General features: G+C 34.6%; 1 protein-coding gene across 2 annotated transcripts in view; it reads left to right on the top strand.

The window, feature by feature from the left end:
• Positions 1-5,539: 5,539 nt before the first annotated feature.
• The window catches only part of pde1a (phosphodiesterase 1A, calmodulin-dependent), a 91,553-nt gene continuing 76,772 nt past the window's right edge, over positions 5,540-20,320 (top strand). Inside the window, exons 1-3 of one of the 2 annotated variants that reach the window (XM_051120136.1) lie at positions 5,540-6,044; positions 6,280-6,607; positions 9,395-9,421. In XM_051120136.1, coding sequence (XP_050976093.1) covers positions 6,510-6,607; positions 9,395-9,421 — 125 coding nt within the window. In that variant the 5' untranslated portion in view covers positions 5,540-6,044; positions 6,280-6,509. Of the gene's footprint in view, positions 6,608-9,394; positions 9,422-20,320 lie in introns of both variants that reach the window. The other variant, XM_051120135.1, reaches the window with a different exon arrangement.

Genomic DNA, 20,320 nt, shown 5'->3' with positions numbered 1-20,320 from the left:
TTCCCCTCTGGTTTTCTTACTGTAATGGCCTGTGTATTGATTGAAATGAAATGACCTTTCTGTTAAATGTAATTAAACCGGAATGTTCTGTAATGTTCTACAGGCCAGGAAACACACCACACATGATGGATCCATAATTATCCTCTGATCTTTACTGAGCTGGGGACAAACCTTTCATAATGTAAACCATAATTGGGAAATAGCTTTAACGATTGATAAGGCATGAACCTAAATATTTATTAAATGAGCAGTTAGGAAGGTCATAGTCATGGTATAATTGACCCTTTGCTAAGCTCCTCCTCCTCGGTTACTGACACTAACTCAGAAGAGGTTTGCAGAACAATCCACTGGAATGAGCTGGAAATATCAGCATTGTTGTTTTAATATTATTTACATTATAATATTTATTTTAGTGCTTGATTAATATTTAAAATTCGCTTTTATTTTTATATTTTTACTTTTTTATTTTAGATAATTTTTTTGCTTTCATTATTATTATTTTTTTACACATTTTTTAATATATTTTTATTTTGCTTCAGTACTTATTTCAGTTGCCAAGGTAAAATATTTAAAAATTTTGTTTTAATTTTTAAGTTTTATGTTCACCTTATTAATACTTTATTTCAGCTTCATTTCAGTTATCGAAAAATATTTTAAATAGGTTGAGTATACAATAACAAGGCTTATTGTCAGTTTGGTGTGCTGTAAAATTGAATTAGGCTGACCAGTTATAAAATAAAATAATTATTTTTGTTGTTTAGATTTTTACAAATTAAGACATTTTGTCTCATTTGTGTTAAACAAAAACATTTTTATTTATTTATTTATTTTTTTTAAGTTGTAGTTAACAAAAACACTGATTGTCAGTAAAATGGGCTGTAATATAGAATTGAACTGCAGAGACAAATCAGAAACCATTGTAGTGTTTTTAAGGGTCATTTGTCTAAGTATTGTCTTTTTTTTGTATGTTTAAAACAGGAATTTGTCGCACATGTGGCACAGTGGTAATAACAAGGTATTGTGCTTAGATGGATATGGGATTGAATCTGGCCATGTGTTCCATTCTTATACCAAGCTTACTTTGCTTTTCTGTCATATTTAATAAAACCAGTAATTCAAATTAATGATAAAATAAATAAAAACAGTATTTTCAATGCAGAAAAGTTTCATTCAGTGCTCACATCTTTCAAAGGCTGCATTCATATGTCACATTTTCTTTGTCACATGTATAAAAACTCCTTGTGTCTGAAGAAATCCAATGCATTTTCAGTTTGAGGCTGTCATAAGTAAAAGCCAAGCTTGTCAGGAGTTATTTGAATTAAACATTAGCCGCCCATGTATTTAAAGTGTCAAGTGTATTATACAGCATATGTCATGCTGTCTGGGTGTGGGGATAAACATTGTCTAAGCTTTTGGCTCTTAAAACTCCATTTAATTAAGAGGCCCAACCAAAAGGAAACACCCACACTCACATTATAACAATAACCTGCTTGATGATGATTGTTCTCTGACGTCAAAGCTGCTCGTCCGTCCATGAACTGAGAGCTGTCAAGATTAAAAATAATTGTTTGTAAATGACAAATCAGGGTCATTGGGTGAATCCTGGTGAATTACAACACCTCCAAGTCTCATTTCACCCCAAAATTCGTAGAAAAATAAATGCATTAAAAAAAAAATTAATAACTTGTTGCAATTAAATGAAAACTAAGACATTTATTGAAATAAAATATTAAAAAAGCTATAATTTTATTTTAACTATTTGCCAAGGCAACATTTCTCATTTTCATTTAGTTTAATAACAAACACTAAAACTAAAAATTAATAAAAATTAAAAATTAATTAAAATATCATTGACATAAACAGAAACTAAAAATGACAAAAACACTATTACTAAAACATTATTGAAATAATAAAATAGTAAAAAATAGTAAATAAATAAATAAAAGTAACTTAAGATGTGTGTTTTTATTGTCATTTATTAACTAAAGCTATTTTAAGAGTTGTTTTTTTATCATTTTCATTAGGTTTAATTAAGTATATTAAGTATAAAAGCTAATTCATATTACATTAATATATCTATATATATATATTTATATATATATATATATATATATATATATATATATATATATATATATTCTTTATTGTCTTTTTATTTTAATTTTAAATAAAGCTCATTTTGGACTGTAATGTCTTCAGATATTTACTTTGTTTTTATTTATAATTTCCATTACTCTCAAAGATAAATCTCTATATTCTATTTAATGTAATACAATGTTTTTTGTTTGTTTGTTTGTTTGTTTGTTTTTTACTTAAATTGTCATTAATGAATGAATACTTAATAATGAATGAATGAATACTTAAATAATGGCATTAAATATAGCAAATGCTGCCATAGTGTATAACTTTAATACTTTACGATATAATATACACCTAAATATCCATAATATACTTTATTTTTCATTTATTTTGATCTTGAGATGAAATCTGAGTCGAGAGGTTTTGTGAGATTCACCCCATTATGATGGAGGCTGGAGCTTGTTGTTGAATGAAAGTGAAGGTTTAGCGTTTCACATAATGCTGCAGCTATTAACACTCTTGAATGATGGCTGTTTACATGCATGAACACATGACCTGCATCCACCCCCGTATCAGATGTGTGCTTCTCCCACCGAATAAAGCACTGAATGAAAGACTGATGATCTCTGAAACACTGGAGTTGATCAAAACAATAGCTGTGTTCCTGACCTGTCTTCACAGACAGCAAGATCATGCTGTCTCCTAAGATACCTTTCACTAACAAAATAATAAGACAGCATCACGTGTATCCTTGGACGAAAAGACAATCCTATGATACTTTGCTATCTGCTCAGCTAAAATAAATAAATTTATTAATTAACAAATAAAATGACAAATGAAACAATACAGATGATAAATGTAATGATAAATATAATTCATCAAATACGGTGTTATTTCAGTACTGTTGTAGTATTTTTTGGTAACACTTTACAATAAGGTTCATTAGTTAACTACATAAGTTAACATGAACTAGGAATGTATACTTCTACAGCATTTATTATTTTTAATTTATATAGCATTTTTATTAGCTAACATTAACAAAGATTAATAAATAGTGTAATAAATGTATTGTTCTTTGTTTGTTTATGCAAAAAAACTACCCAGCACCTGGGTAAAAATATTAAAAACAAACCGATAAAATGATCCAGTAGGCGGAACCCAACATCTGGATTAAAAAAAAATAACCCAGCATTTTTTAGAGTGCAGAAAAACTACCCAGCACCTGGGTAAAAATATTAAAAACAGCCGTAATAAAATGACCCAACATGCTGAACTCAGCATTTGGGTAAAAAAAAAACAACCCAGCATTTTTTAGAGTGCAGAAAAACTACCCAGCACCTGGATAAAAATATTAAAAACAACCATAATAAAATGACCCAACATGCTGAACCCAGCATTTGGGTAAAAAAAAACCCCAGCATTTTTTAAAAGTGCAGAAAAACTACCCAGCACCTGGGTAAAAATATTAAAAACAACCCAATAAAATGACCCAGCAGGCTGAACCCAGCATTTGGGTTGAAAGAAATAACCCAGCATTTTTTAGAGTGCAGAAAACTACCCAGCACCTGGGTACAAATATTAAAAACAACTGTAATAAAATGACCCAACATGCTAAACCCAGCATTTGGGTTAAAAAAAAAAAACAGCATTTTTTAAAAGTGCAGAAAAACTACCCAGCACCTGGGTAAAAATATTAAAAACAACCCAATAAAATGACTCAGCAGGGTGAACCTAGCATTTGGGTTAAAAGAAATAACCCAGCACTTTTTAGAGTGCAGAAAACTACCCAGCACCTGGGTACAAATATTAATAACAACCGTAATAAAATGACCCAACATGCTGAACCCAGCATCTGGGTAAAAAAAAAAAAAACAACCCAGCATTTTTTAGAGTGCAGAAAACTACCCAGCACCTGGGTAAAAATATTAAAAACAACCGTAATAAAATGACCCAACATGCTGAACCCAGCATTTGGGTTAAAAAAAAACCCCCAGCATTTTTTAAAAGTGGAGAAAACTAACCAGCACCTGGGTACAAATATTAAAAACAACCCAATAAAATGACCCAGCAGGCTAAACCCAGCATTTGGGTTAAAAAAAAATAACCCAGCATTTTTTTTGTAGAGTGCAGAAAAACTACCCAGTACCTGAGTAAAATATTCAAAACAGCCCAATAAAAATGACCCAGCATTTTTTAGAGTGTAGTTGGTCATGAGTTGGTTTAAGCTGGCCCTAAGCTGGTTATAAGCTGGTTCTGAGCTGGTTTAAGCTGTCATGCTTAATATTTATGTGACTATATCATTGTTAACATGCTAGCACTAACTCTTGAAATCAAACAGTCAAGTCTCTGCTCCGCATAAAAAAATCAATGTTGATATAACGTAGAATTGCTATATATGTAGAGCGTTCCAAATCAATCACTTATGAGTTTTGTGTCAGTCAGAACGCTGCCTTAAAAGGCAGTAGACAGCGCTGCAGCTTGCTAGGTATTGGAGCGAAGCCATAATGTTTGCTTAATAGAGTTCTGTGCACTGTCTAACTGCTGACACTTCTCTGACATCACAAATCACACATGTCAGGAGGTCCTGGCAGTGTTTGTCACAACCGCAACCTCTTCCTCTCATACAGTATGCGTCTAGAACGCATCTGAACAATCTTTACTGATCGTTCGAGCACAAAAGCTTCCCTGATGTGCCGAATCAAACTGCACCTTGCTCCTTTGAGTCGATAATCACCATCATCTTAGCCACAATCATACGGGATAAGTGGACCTCTATAGATAACCCAACGCAGTTGTTGTTGTCGCTGCTGCTCTTTTCTGTCTCGGTTTGTCTGTCTCTCCTTCAAGTCATTCTTTTACAGCCATAATCATTCCCTCCAAAGCCATTTGTATGGCAGTGTGTGTTGCCATGGCAACGCCTTTCATCAATCACCATTTTAGTGCCGAAAGTGAATATGAATAATGTTTTATTTACACACGCAGTGTCCCATTTTATGCGTTTCCATTTATCAGAACTGCTTTGTACGAAACAAACGGCGAAATCAACCTTCCAGCAGTCAACAAACATACTAATATCTCATTAAATGGAAAATAAAAGGCTATTTTTCCACTTAATGCAATTTTAACCAAACACGGTTATCTTATTACTGTCTGAACCACCTTTATGTGAAAGGATTTATAGTAAACAGAGGCTCTGAATGTTCATAGGCAATTCCTATGCGATGAACTAATGGGGAAAATGTATTTTTGTTCCTATGCTAATGCAGCAATGATTAAGCTGTTTTACATTGTAAAGTGTAATCCAATAGACCGGTAACCCCGAAGAAGCGATCATTAGGATTCAGTCTATTCATGCCGCCGATGCTCCGTAGGCAGGAGATGATGTGCCCTTCCCCCTAATGAATGAAAATCAGCCATGCCTGGCTGCGACGGCATTGGAAAAATCCCACAATTCCTTCTTATTTACTGAAACGAGATATAGGGGTGCTGCTATATTAGGCAAGGTGCTCTTGCCTCGGACTGGAGCATGTTTGCTGATTTTATTTTCCACCGAAACCCTTCATGGTCTCTCTGAGTGTGTGCCTGCCTAATCAGCCCTTTTGTACTTCACAAACAATCATGAAATTTTTATCGGCACGCTGCTTCTCGCAGCTGCGCTGGAATGAGGGGATTAGAGCGTGCTGAAACTAGGCTGCTGGCCGCGGGATGATAGCGCGCAGGTTAATTTCATTAAAACGCCAACTCGGGACCAGGAGATGCCGCCGGGGGAGCTTATCGCTCAGCTGGCCGACGCGAGAGAAGTCTCCGTAAAATACGAGGGCTTCGCGACGGCTTCTGTGGAACGATGTGTCAGGTGAATCTCGGCATGATGATGATGATGATGCGCGGAAAAGGAGGGGGAAACCGTTGATCTGTCTGCGTCGTTCTCTTTCCAACCAACGGATTCCATCTGAGGGACAACACAGGTGCTCGTTTTGCTACTTAAGGTGTGTGTGCGTGCTCGTATTAATGTGTGAGATTAGAGATGTCAAAAGGAGCGCAGCGCAGCCTCCATCGTAGTCTGGGTGAAAGAGCGAGAGGGTGAAATTTTCAGATACTCATCAGGCACAGCGCAGCTTTTCCGGTCAGTGGGAGAGCAGGAGAGGGAGAGCAAGCGAGAGAGAGAAACATTTGTGTGACGTGTGTGTGTGTGTGTGACAGCGTTCCCTCAGTGCGTAGCGGAGAGACAGGTCTGCGCGCTGACACTCACTCCAACGGGCTGATGCGCTCTGGAGCTGCGAGCAGGACCCTCTGGGAGACGCGTGTCGCTCGAACTGCCGGAGATGCTTTGAAGACCCGGATCTCTGCGCTACACGTGTTGAATCGCATACCTGCGTATCCCTCTGCATCTTAGACCGCTTCGCACGCTCTCTCGCGCGTTCGTGCAAACCATGGATTCTCTGGCCAACGACACGGACGGACTGGAGAACTCCTTGAAGTACTCCAAGTGTGACCAGACGGAGAAGATGTGGATTAGGCTGAAGGGAATGTAAGTGCTTCTTGTTTCATACTCTTTCATCAGCACTGGCAAGAGAGAGAGAGAGCTGTTTATGAGCCGTGTGGTTGTTGTGTTCACTGTACGCTGTGATGCTGGGAGTGGGTGAGTCTTGACTCTTGGGGCAGCAAGTGTGTGAATGTAATACTAATGAGACTGTCAAGCCTAATCAAGCAATGTTGTTGTTCACATACTTGCTTCTGCTGACAGTTTTTCTTAATGAATTCAGATCAGCCGTGTAGTTTTTGGGTTAGGCAGTGTTTGGATTGTGTCATTTTGTCCAGAAACTTTGACTATCTGAATATCATTTGTGGATTTAATTTTTAATGCTGACGTTGAACGTTGCATTTCATCACAAACTCTGTAGCGATTACAATTATAGCCAACAATAGTGTTGTGCATAATACAACACTACTTTAATGTTAATTTAACATAATTTTAAGATAACTAAAAATTCCAACTTATTTTTCAGACACAATACACACTTAATACTACAAACAGAAGTAAAAGGATATACCCTTAGATGCACTCAGGCAGCTGAGTTTGTTAGTTGATGTGCAATTTAATTAACATAAATAGAATATTAACTAAGCATTTCAGCTTGTTTTTCTGTCATAATGACTAAATAATTAATCATTTAGCAAACTTAATATCATTGTCATTTGAGTATCATTGATTTACTGTTTTAGTTTTTTTGTATTTTAAATTAGATTTTATATTTATATTTTTCAATGTCATTTTACTTTTAAAGTTTTTGTAATTCTTAGTTTTTAGCATTTTTATTTATTTTTGAAAAAATATGTCTACATAGTTTAATGCTTTATTTATAATTTATTTTTATTTGATTTTATGTGTTGCTTTGACAACTAGCTGAATTAAGTTTTTTTTTATATTTTATTTTTTTCTGTTAATGTTTGTTATTGTTTAATTGTATGTATTAATAGATGCATAAAACCACAATCACTGTAGTTGGTATATTTATAAGTATCGTTAGTTGTGCAACGTAATTAACATCAATTTAATATTAACCTAGCAATCAGCTTATTTTTCTGTCACAATGACTAAATAATGAATCACTGGCAAACTTAAAAAACTTAATATCAGTGTTGTTTTAGTATCGTTGATATACTGTTATAGTCTTTCTAATATTTGAAATTATTTTTATTCATTTTTTTTTTTAAAATATGTCTACATAGTTTTTTGCTTTATTTTTTTCAGTTAATGTTTAAATTTTTTTTATTGTTAATTTAACCTGATTTTAAGTTAATTAAAAATTCCAACTTATTTTTCAGCAACAATAATGAATAATAAATTATTAATAACACTTTAAACTACAAACAGAAATGAAAGGATATAACCTTAGATGCATAAAGCCACAATCAGTGTAGTTGGTATATTTATGAGTATCGTTAGTAATTTATTTGCAATTTAATGAACATTAATTTTATTATTAACTAAGCATTTCAGCTTATTTGTCTGTCATAATGACTAAATAATGAATCATTTGGCAAACTAAACTGTTATTTTAGTATCATTAATATACTGTTATAGTTTTGTTTTAATATTTTAAACAAGATTTTATATTTATATAGATTTCTACATACATTTAATATGTCTACATAGTTTTAAGCTTTATTTTTTATGTATTATTTATTTTATTTTCTTTTATTTAAAATAGTTTTATTTAATTAATAATGGATCATTAATAACACTTATAAAAAACAGAAATAAAAGGCTACAACCTTAGATGCATAAAACCACAATCACTGTAGTTGGTATATTTATAAGTTTATAAGTAAAAGTAATATCAACTAAGCATTTCAGCTTTTTTTTCCATCATAATGACTAAATAATGAATCATTTGGCAAACTTAATATCAGTGTTATTTTAGTATAATTTAGTATATGCTTCTGTTGTTTTTTTTCTAATTTTTTTAAAATTAGATTTTATACTTAGATTTTAATTCAGTTTTTCAGTTAATGTTTATTTTTTCTGGTTTTAGCTAACAGTAATAACCCTGCTTTATATTCATAACAGCAACAAAAAAATATTCTTCTATTTTCTTTATTCAGTATGAATGATGTATAATATTAAATTATTCTTGTTACGCCAATAAATTCATTTTCCGGCATAAAATGACCTTCTGTTGTTCTAGTCGCTGCTAAAACATAACCTTCAGCCTGCTGTTAAATGCATTGCTGCCGAAGCAGAGGGCAATTTAATCAGACGTTATGACCTACAACAGAAGCAAATTTGTGGAAGTCAAAGTGACTGAATTGTTGATCCCAGGATTTAAACCGCTCTAGCTCCATCACCTCCCTGCAAAGCTCATCCAAGCCTCTTTGGTGAGCTCCGTCTATCTTTATAGTCCGATCTGAGGTGGAAAGTGTCCTTTTGAGATGTGTTGACATCTCAAAACATCCCTCCTGCTCAACATCCAGGCCACAGTTGTTCCTCACAAACTCCCAGTTGGAATAAACACAATCAAAAGCGAAATGAATGATGTAGGAGGTTTAATATATAATGAAATAGTAGCTAATGATTTGCAATACGTTCCGATGCGTCTGTGCTCAGCGAGAGCGCTAGGTTTTCAGTAACAGCAGCTTCGTACGATGACTAATTCACTGAAGCGGCAAAGTGAGAATTCCTTGAGATCCTGGCTTTGTTCACACTGGAAACAGAGCATGCTGTTCTTGTCAGTCCTGTCCTTTACACACGTAAAACTACGGCGTGTGCTCGTTATGGCTGCATGCTAATGCGCTTCCATTTTTTGTCTTACAGGCAGAAGTACAAAAGCACATCTCAAAGGTAAGTCCAAAGTTGGTCTCTATTTGTGTCACGGCAATTCATTGGACCAAATGAACATTTCATGCATGACAAGTAATGCAGGCTAGATGAATCTAACCGCAATCTTATCACTCCAGCTGGGTCACTAATGGTTTCATCACCACCTCCATAGTGTGGGGGTTGCGTAATGGGTAAAGATCTGGCGTGCTAACGTGAAGGTTGCAGCTAAAATCACGATTAAATGGGCTGATCAAGGAGCTGGAGGGATATTGACATTACAATCCAGCTCTTTCACCTGTGCCAGTGAACATGGTGCTCCAAGGAGACCGTCTCTGTAATTAGGCTTTGTTAAATGGCTAAGCATCTCGATCCAGACAAAGCATCAACCAGGAACGAGACATTGGTGTTCTTCCATTTCTATGTGTGACAGCCCACACAATACAAACTGCGCTCGCTGTCTGATGCCGTCTTATGATGTACGGATTACAGAAGTGGGGCAGCTCTGGAATGGAATGCTGAAGAGATTATCACATGGCAGCTTTGTATTGATATTCCTCAAACATTCTGGTTAGGGTTTGTTCTGAAGCCCTGACACTAAGTATTGAACTTGTGCTATTGATTCAGCCCAAACCGTTTAACGTACAGACTTTATTTGAACTGTTTGGTGGATCATTTTAGAATTGGGTGTGCTTTTCATGGAACACTGATACACTCGTAAAAATAATGATTCTTTTTTGGAGTCTATGGTTCTATGAAGAACTTTTAACATCTATTGAATCTTTTCATTGCACTGAAGTTTTTTTAATTGTGGAAAAGGGTACTTTAGATTATTAAAATGTTCTTTACACTATCAAAAAATGGTGCTTTTAAAGGAGAAGTCCACTTCCAAAACAAAGATTCACATATAATGTTTGCAAAGACTGGGTCGGTACTTCTGCAGCGATGCAGGATGATTTTGAAACACTTTTTGAGGGAGAAAATACGATTGGAATTTTTCGACATACCCTAACTGTCTTGAGCCAGAATACACTGAGTTCAGGGAGAGCAAGACAAGTATTTTTAAATGAAAATAACCAATTGTTTTGCTAGATAAGACCCTTCTTCCTCAGCTGGACTCGTTTACAACCGCATTTGGGATTGTTTGAAGCCGCATTTAAACCCAGCTAATTATGTCAATTCAGCTATAAACAGCTGTACAGAAAACAATAGTACCATTATTCAGCTCAGTTTAGTTCAGTGTTGCTGCAGTTCAGTTCAATAACTCTGTCAGTGTTGCAAAGTTCATCAGTTATGCTCTACAGAAGACAGTAGTGCCATTTTTCAGCTCCAGCCAGTTCAATGTTGATTCAGTTCAGTTCAATAACTGTGTCAATGTTGTGAATGTCATGATCATGACAAATACAGTGTTCTGTTTTACTACAACTAAATCTTTACTTAAAACGTTAAACAAAACTATAGCTGCAAGCAGTGATTACCAGGGTTGTAGTGCTTTAAGGAATTTAAACACAAAAAATACATTATGCAGCAAGCCTGTGACCACCTAAATCACAATTTAAAAAAGCATTTTTGGCAAATCCAGGTAATTTACCATAGAAATATTATGTGTTTTAACATTTATGACTGTTATAGCATCAGCTGTGGTCCGATCTCCTTAAAACTTTGCATGCTTGTTTAGAATCACATGCTCACCAAGTTTTGTGAAGTTTTGAGTTTTCCTTTAGGCTTTATAGGATTTTGGGTAAATTTGGACAGGCCCCTTTTCTAAACGACCCCATTATAGCTTCCCAAAGGATAAATTAAATATTTTTTTTTTTTGATAACTATTGACATAGAGAGTCCTGCAGTGTTTTTTTCCAGATTGAGCGAAAAACCTAGGACTAGTTCCCATAAGTAGATTTTTTACATCTTCTTGATCATTTAACAAACAATTTGATTGACAGCAGTGAGTCTAGAGGCAAAGTTGTCCAGAATGAGGAGTTCTATCATATGATACAAATATTGCGCCCATGTGCGCAAAATCGTTTACGCCCTTGAAAGATGGCCCCCAGTGGCCGATCTCACATTTTTCAAATTTCCCACAGGCCAAGTTTCGTTTCAATTGGCCTCTGTCTACCTTGTCGAATAGGTGCTAAAAATTCATCGGTCAATGGCGGCCATGTGTTTTTGAGATGAGCCAAGGATTCCAGTGACATAAGACATTTGAGGCTGATGGTTTAGGAGTTATGAACAACTATGTACTTTTGATCGCTGTAGTGCCCCTTTCAGGCTGAATTGGCCAAGCCTTGGTTATGTTGTCGGCGGTGTGAGTACTACCAGCCCTCCAAGTTTCAAGTCTCTATGACTTACAGTTTGGTCTGCACGATCCGTTTTATATGGAGATTGCTGATCCTTGGCCATTCTAATAATTGCAATAAGGTTGTAGCGCTACGCGCTTGAACCCATAATTCCTGCCTTACAAATGATGCAGCTAATTTAAGGACACATATTAAGTGAATAATTCAAAGTACTTACATAGTACAGATGTAGTGCATAAATAAAACACGTGTCAATGCATTTTCTCTCTCACACACATACACACTCAAAGCATTACTGACTCTGAAGAGCCCTGATGCCTTTACTGGCCCTCCTCTGTGTGGAAACCTCTGTCAAGCTCTTATGTGAAGGCCAATCAGAGCAGTCTAGTTCAGGTGAAGTGGCCCTCACACACCCCCACATTACTGCCTCTGATGCTAAACACTCGCCTGCCCTCAGTAACAGCCCCACATTTATGTAATGCACGCTGAGAGGTGCTACTCAACAATGGCCTTCCTTCAAAGCACAGCTCTCCACTATCAGTTAGGCGGACCTCCGCGTGTGCACTTTAGAGAATCTCTGCAGAGGACAAAAACATCTCTGCATCAGTATTCACCCCAGGAAACAAGAGTCGATCGGTAATTCATGTGTCAAAATCAGTCATGTCCCGAAGGCGGGAGAGGCTTATGTGGAAAACAGTGGTTACTGTAATTGGGTGAATCTCACAAAACCTGTCAGAAACAAGTCCTGGTCATATTTAACCTCAAATTCAAGAGAAAGAAATATGACATATATTTAGCTTGAAGACAACAAGGCATTCTTTACGGCCATTGCAATTCCAAAAAAATATTAAGCAGCACAACTGTTTCCAACACTGATAACAAATCAGCATATTAGATTGATTTCTGAAGGATCATGTGACACTGAAGACTGGAGTAATGATGCATGAAAATTCAGCTTTGCATCACATGAATAAATTCTATTTTAAAGTATATTCAAATAGAAAACAGTTATTTTAAGTTGTAATAATATTTCAGTTGTTTCTATAATTTTAGTCAAATCAGAAAAGACTTTTGTCCGACAGTGTATATTGTTTATGTCATGGTGGAATTTATGTTGGTTAAATATTCTAGAATCAGCTTAGAAAAAATTAAAATGATGATAATTAATAATGAGAATCTGCATTGGGAATAGTGGGATTTTAAAAAACAATTAGTAAAATAATGTGCTGTGAGGGAAAAAAAACGTATATTATTACGTTATAGTGGAATTTATGCTAAAATATATTTACCAGAATAAATATGTGTATTGAAATAAAGTGCATTTTAATAATGAGAATCAGCACCGACAATAGGAATTTCAAAATCAGTTCAAAAATATCCTACACATTATTTTCAAACATTTGCCAGATTAATCTGTTTAAATAATAAATAAATGAATACATACATACATAGATACATAAATAAATAAATATGTAAATGTTATCAATTTTAAAAAAGCAAAAACTCAGTCATTTGAATTTGTATTACAGGATTTGCAGGGAAATAATGTTGCAATGGTTTTAATAAAATCTCAGTGGTTCTAAAAATAGGCTTAATTTTTGTTGTGCAAAATATTTTTTCTTTTCATTTTAAAATCACATGACACAAACATGTTTTTATGAGTTTCACCCACTTGTGAATGAGATTGCACGTTCAATAATAAAATGATTGTTTTGTAGTGTGAAAGGTAAAGCGTATTCAACCACAATTAGTCTATAGTGCGAACTTAAATAGAATGTGAAGTGACAGCTTGAGACACCTTATAATGCAGGAGATAATCAATCCAGCTAATTATATCAGCAGTGCTTTTAGCACTAGGTGTTCAGCAAGCTGTCAGTAATGAATAATGCATGGTGGTCTCATTGATTAAACGATAATATTGAGTTAAATTCTAGATGGTGTTAAAATGAAGGATCCTTACACAAATCTTTGGGAATATAGAAGATGTGAGTAATGTATCCACTAGAGGCCCCCATTAAACTGTCCCAGCAAAGTTCACTAAAAACATTCACATGCATAATGTGGCTTCTTACTAAAAAGCGATTTAAGGAACAGCTTTATTCATCTCACCACACTCTCTATTGGCATCAGTGGAACCTTTACAGTGCATAAAAAGTTCTTTATAGTGTACAGTGGTTCTTTGGTGAATCCATGATGGTTCTTCTATAGCATGGCTGAAAAAAACACTTTACTCTACGCTTAATAATGATAAAGTTATCATTATTTTAATATCCCATCAACTGCATAGATTTTCTTTTCAAACACTACTCTCGGTTTCAGCTGCAGCAAAACCACTTCAGAGACACCAAAAGCTTGCTCGTACTGACCTTTACATTAGAGCAGCGCTGTCTGTAAGGCTGTTGAGTATATAAAAAAGTGTGAAGAGCTGGATGTTCATGTAAGAGGCGGCATTGTGCTGGCCCTCTGTCTCTGAAAACACAATGGAAAAGAATAGAGCACAGTACAACGAGTGTCGAGTAGCCATCCAACAATTTCCTGCTGTGTTGTGTCATCAGCTGCTGAAGTGTAAAAGACAATGTATAAAACAACAGGCTTGTGAGACCAAAACATTTTCCATCACTCTCTGAGATCAATTCCACACAAAATGTGCATCATTTGCATTTGTTTTTTGTCGTGTAAGTGGTAAAATTAGCTGTCTGTATATGTCAGAAAGTAAAAAAAAGAGAGAGAAAAAAATTAATAGATAAAAGACAATGTATAAAACAACAGACTTGTGAGACGAAAACATTTTCCATCATTCTCTGACATCAATTGCGCACAAAATGTGCATCATTTGCATGTGTTTTTGTTGTGTAAGTGGTAAAATTAGCTGTCTGTATATGTCAGGAAGGGAAAAAGCGAAAAAATATCATAAAGTATCAATTCCACACATAATGTGTATAATTTGCATTTTTTTGTGTGTGTGTAAGTGGTAAAATTACCTTTCTGTATATGTCAGGAAGTAAAATAGAGAATAATTCATAGATTAAGTATCAATTCCACACATAATGTGCATAACTTGCATTTGCTTTTGTTGTGTAAGTGTTAAAATTAGCTTTTTGTATGTCAGTAAGTTAAAAAAAGGAATTAAAAAAGAGAAAAAAAAGTCTGAACATTTAGTTCTGACAAAAAACTTCAAAGCTCGTACCCAGCTAGCGGGGAACATTCTCAGAACTCTGGCTGATGTTCTGGCAAGGTTTTCTCAAAGTTATGAACAAACGTTTGTCTAGTAAAGTTAATAAAATGTTCATTCAAAGTGATCAGGCCTTTAAAAATATTCTCAAAACGTTAGCACAAAGACATTATTTGGAATGTTTTTTCCTAAAACATTTTTAAAAATGTTAAATGTTACTGGTTGTTTCAAAATTTGAAAAATTCTAAAATGGAATGTTGCCTTAAAGGGGTCCTATTATGCTCATTTACAAAGATTTTGTTTTGTGGATGTACTAGAACACGTTTTCTTGCTTGGTGGTTCGAAAAACGCATTCTTTTTAACATAGTTTACATTATTACAATACATTTCTCCCAGCCTGGCACAAATAGCTTGATTAATTCCAGGTTTAATGAAGGCCCGCCTCCAGCATTTTTCTCCATATAATGGACTTCATTAGTGCCCCGATTTTGAACTTCCAAAATGTAGTTTAAATGTAGCTTCAAAGGGCTCTAAACGATCTGTCATTTAAATTTTTTTTTTTTTATAAAAATAAACATTTTTATACTTTTAAAGCACAAAAGCTCATGTAGCACAGGCTCTGGGATGCGTGTTCGTGACGCTACGTCCTATTGAATCACAATGAACTATGAACTTACATGTGATTTGTAGTAGTGATGGGAAGTTCGGATCATTTTATCATTTATTGGAATCAATCACGAGACGACTCGTTCTTCCCGAGTCACATTAAAGATTCGTTCAAAATAAAAGAATCGTTCAAGAACGACCTATTACTAATGCGTAGCATCGTGGACGTGCATCCCAGAGCCTGTGCTACACAAGCTTTTATACTTAAAAAGTATACAAATTTGTATTTTTCTAAAAAAATGAGAGATCGTTTCGCTAGATAAGACCCTTCTTCCTCGGCTGGGATCATTTAGAGCCCTTTGAAGCTGCATTTAAACTACATTATGGAAGTTTAACATCGGGGCACTAATGAAGTCCATTATATGAGGAAAAATGCTGAAATGCTTTCCTTAAAAACCATGATTTCTTTACGACTGAAGACAGAAAGACATTAAAATCTTGGATGACAAGGGGGTGAGAAAATTATTTGTAAATTGTTGTTCTGGAAGTGGACTTCTCCTTTAAACTAGACGTTTTGAACATTTAAATGTTCAGAAATAATGTTAATAGAACTTTAGCAAAATGTTTATAGAAATATTTTCAGCCATAGTTCAGCCAGTGTCTGTCAGTTCTGAGATCTGCACGTATGCACATTTAAAATGTACAGTCTTTCACTTCTGGGACCGAATATGTTGATGGCTCATCTTGCGCTATGACTTTTTGTCCAATCAAATGCTAAAAAATCCACCTGCTTGTGATAAGCAATAACAAGTAGCAAATTATTGTTTACGGCTATTTAAAGTCTGTTTGTTATTTAAATGTCAGGGCAGAATGAGCCCAGTGTTTCGATCATCATGCTGTGTGTATTTTAAAACTAGCCGCTAATGCGAGAAAGAAAATATGACATCTGCACAGTAGACCTTCCAGATATTTCTGCATTGTGTTGTGTGGGCTTCCTGTCAACAGGTTCCTGTCTCAGGCCGCGTACCACCTATCCAGCATTTGCTAAAACATTCTGTGACGTCTCCTGGCAACTGAATGTTTCCTGTTCTCTGGATCTGTATTCATTTCAAGCTGTCCAGAAATTGGCAGATGTTAACAAACAGACCGGCATCCTGTGAGCAAAAAGGCTTTAGGGTCTTTGGTTGTGTTACTTGAGCTCGTTTGGGAGCATGTAGCTTATTAATCCACTGTTGTTTCGGGGTTGTCAGAGAGAGGCGACCGTGAACATGCCAGAAGTGAGCGTCTGTTTCTGCTTCTTGTCAGAAATAAGCCACACACACGCTCTCGCATGTGGTGACAATGAATGGTTTGGTTTATTTTATCCACTTCCTCTGCATGTCTATGATTTACTTGAAAGCCATTTACTTTCCATCCTCGTGTGTTTACTAAAGCAAGCTGAAAACCATGTTTGGGCTAGTGCACTTTTATTTGAAAGGACAGGTAATTTAAAAAAACGGAGGGTCTGTCATCATTTACTCGCCGTTGTGTCATTGCAAAGTGAATAGTGATCACAGCCGCCCTTGACCCCCATCCACTTTCATTTTAAGAGGATTTTGTTAAATGTATCCTTATTAACGCTGACAGCAACATGCAGCAATAAAATAACCGAAAATCATTTTCAGTTTTCAAATTTTTGCACATTTTCAAACTTTGCACACATAATATAAAATATGTAATAATATGTAATAATATAATATAATATAATATAATATAATATAATATAATATTTATATTAAATATTTATACTCAGAAAGATTGCATTTAAGTATGTCTGTTTAATTAATTTATTTATTTGAAGGGAAAAAAAGTATATTTTATTCAGCAAGTGTGCAATAAATTGATAAAAAGTGAAAATGAAAAGTAAAAAATGCTTTTTACAACAAAAACCTTTTTTGCAATACACTGCCATTCAAAGTTCCATTAATTTGATCAAAACTACAGAAAAAAGTAATATTATGAAATATTATTGCAATTTAAAATAACAAATATCTATGTTAATATACTTTAAAACATAATTTATTTCTCTGATGCAAAGCTGAATTTTCATCAGCCATTACTTACGTCTTCAGTGTCACACAATCCTTCAAAAATCATTCTGATATGCTGATTTATTATCAATGTTGAAAACAGTTGTGCTGTTTAATATTTTTTTGGAACCTGTGATTCTTTTTTTCAGGATTCTTTGATAAATAAAAAGTTAAAAAGAACAGCATTTATTCAAAATATAAGTCTTTGCTATCACTTTTTATCAACTGAACAAATAAATAATAAATAAATAGTTAATGATAATTAATAAAAGTATAGAAAAAGAAAGAAAGAAAAAATGTACTGACCCCAAACTTTAAATGATAGTGTATATTGTTACAAAAGATTGTAATTTCTTTTTAACATCTTATTCATTAAAGAATCCTGAAAAAGTATCACGGGTTCTAAAAAAATTAATAAAAATTAAGCAGCACAACAAATTCCAACATTGATAATAAATCAGCACATTAAATTGATTTCTGAAGGATCATGTGACACTGAAGACTAGAGTAATGATGATGAAAATTCAGCTTTGCATCACAGGAATAAATGACATTTTAAAGAATATTAAAATAGAAAACAATTTTAATTTGCAATAATATTTCACAACATTACAGTTTTTTCTGTATTTTTACGGTCACTTGATGAGCAGAAAAGACTTTAAAAAATAAAATAAAATCTTACTGATCCCAGACTTTTGGGCAGTGTAAATTTTTCATGAAAGAATCCTGAAGAAATGTATCATAATTTCAACTAAAATATTAAGCAGCAGGACTGTTTTCAGCTGTTTTCAGAATATTAGAATGATTTCTGAAGGATCATGTGACAATGAAGACTGGAAAAAATTCAGCTTTGCATCACAGGAATAAATTACATTTCAAAATATATATTATTTTAAATTGTAGTAATGTCACAGTATTTTTGTTTTTACTGTCATTTTTAATCAAATAAATGCAGTCTCATTGACCATAAAAGACTTTTTCTTTCAGAAACATTAAAAAATCTGAAAGGTAGTGTGAAACCTTTCTGTTCTGCATAATGTTAATTGTAGCTACAAGGAAAAAATAGAATGCCATCATATTTTTATCTAATTTGTGTTCACATTTTTCGAAAGGTTTAAAAGCTCACAAATACCATCAGGACATCCCACAGCAGGAGCGCCTTCACAACCAACAGTGCACGAACCTCCATTGTTAAAATTGCTGTCAGTGTGAACGGGGCTTCAGCTGGCAGCTAAACAATTTGTTTAGTGGACTGGAATACCAGAGCACGGCACCATATGTGCGCCTAGAACAATAAGCCTGTACGACAGCTATCTGCGGCTGTATTTAGAAGCCGTCCAGTGATCTGAGCAATTTCCTGAGAGCAGTTTAGACCATAATTTGTCCTTGCTTGTTTAATCTCTCTTCTCAGTTTTTTTTTTTTTCCCTCTTTTACTTTGTGTTTTATATCCACCTGATGTTGACTGTCTAAATAGGGCCGGCTGACTTTGACTTGATTAGATCATGACCCGAAGAGAGAATGGCTCCCTGACAAACAATTTTGCCTGAAAATGAAAGTGTAGCAATGCAATTACCATTTTCTCACATTCAATCGCCGAATGCTCGAGGCCTCTGTAATGATTTCGGCAAACAACCAAATCCTTTCTTAAAGAGGCTTTTCTCTGTGATTGTAAAAGAATAAAGGAAGTAGATTCTTGACGATATGTCATCAATACATTGAGAGCACCTTTCAAAAAGTGAAAATGCCAGCTGTCCCTTCTCAATTATTTTATAACTTGCTATCAGTGTAAAGCTGCAAAGCATGAAAAGCTGGCTGTAAGCGATAAAAGAAACAAGTGAACAGAAAACAAAACAAAAACCCATTTATTCTTGATATCAGCACTATCCGCTCCGTGCTCACGTATGATGGTTGCTATAGCAACATGAATCACAGTGTGAGGCTATAAGGTTAAATTATGATTGCTTTATCAGTTTTAGATCGGAAGAAAACTGCTATGGGTGGCTATGGAAAAAAACAAACAAACAGAGTCGTTAGCAACTAAATGCGACAAAATTTTGATTCTCTTTCTTTCCATGACATAATCTCAAATTTTCAGAGCTCAATTCAGTTTTGTTTTTTTGTTTTTTTTGACAAGTTTGTCAAGAATGAAAGAACACAAGGCTTAGTAATGGTGCTGCGGGAATTTCAGTGTGACTAACTCAACCTGAACAACTCAAAAGAGAGAGACAGAGAGAAAAAGAGATACTCAAAACAGGGGAAAATTGCATTTCTCAGAGGTGGCTCGTTCACAGCTCACAAGACTTGAAGGGATAGTTCATTCAAAAAATGAAAATTCAGTCATTAATTACTCATCCTTATGTCGTTCCAATCCTGTAAGACCTTCATTCATCTTCAAAATGCAAATGAAGATATTTTCGATGAAATTCGAGAGGTCTTTGACCCTGCATAGACAGCAAGGCAATTACCATGTTCAGTGGCCAGAAAGGTGCAAGGACATCGATAAAATAGTCCATGTGACATCAGTGGTTAAATTGTAATGTTATGAAGATACGAGAATACTTTTTGTGCGCAAAAGAAACAAAAATAACGACTGTATTCAACATTATTCAGCTTCATAAAATTACGGTTGCATTGCTGTCTATGCAGGGTCAGAAAGCTATTGGATTTCATCAAAAATATCTTAACTTGTGTACCGAAGATGAACGAAGGTCTAACGGGTTTGGAACATCATGAAGGTGATTCATTAATGACAGCATTAATGGATTGAACAAAGACATG

The sequence above is a fragment of the Labeo rohita genome, chromosome 9, assembly GCF_022985175.1.
Source record: "Labeo rohita strain BAU-BD-2019 chromosome 9, IGBB_LRoh.1.0, whole genome shotgun sequence".
NCBI classification, from domain to species: Eukaryota; Metazoa; Chordata; class Actinopteri; order Cypriniformes; family Cyprinidae; genus Labeo; species Labeo rohita.
Note: the sequence above shows the minus strand (reverse complement) of the source record. Positions and strands in the feature narration are given on the sequence as shown.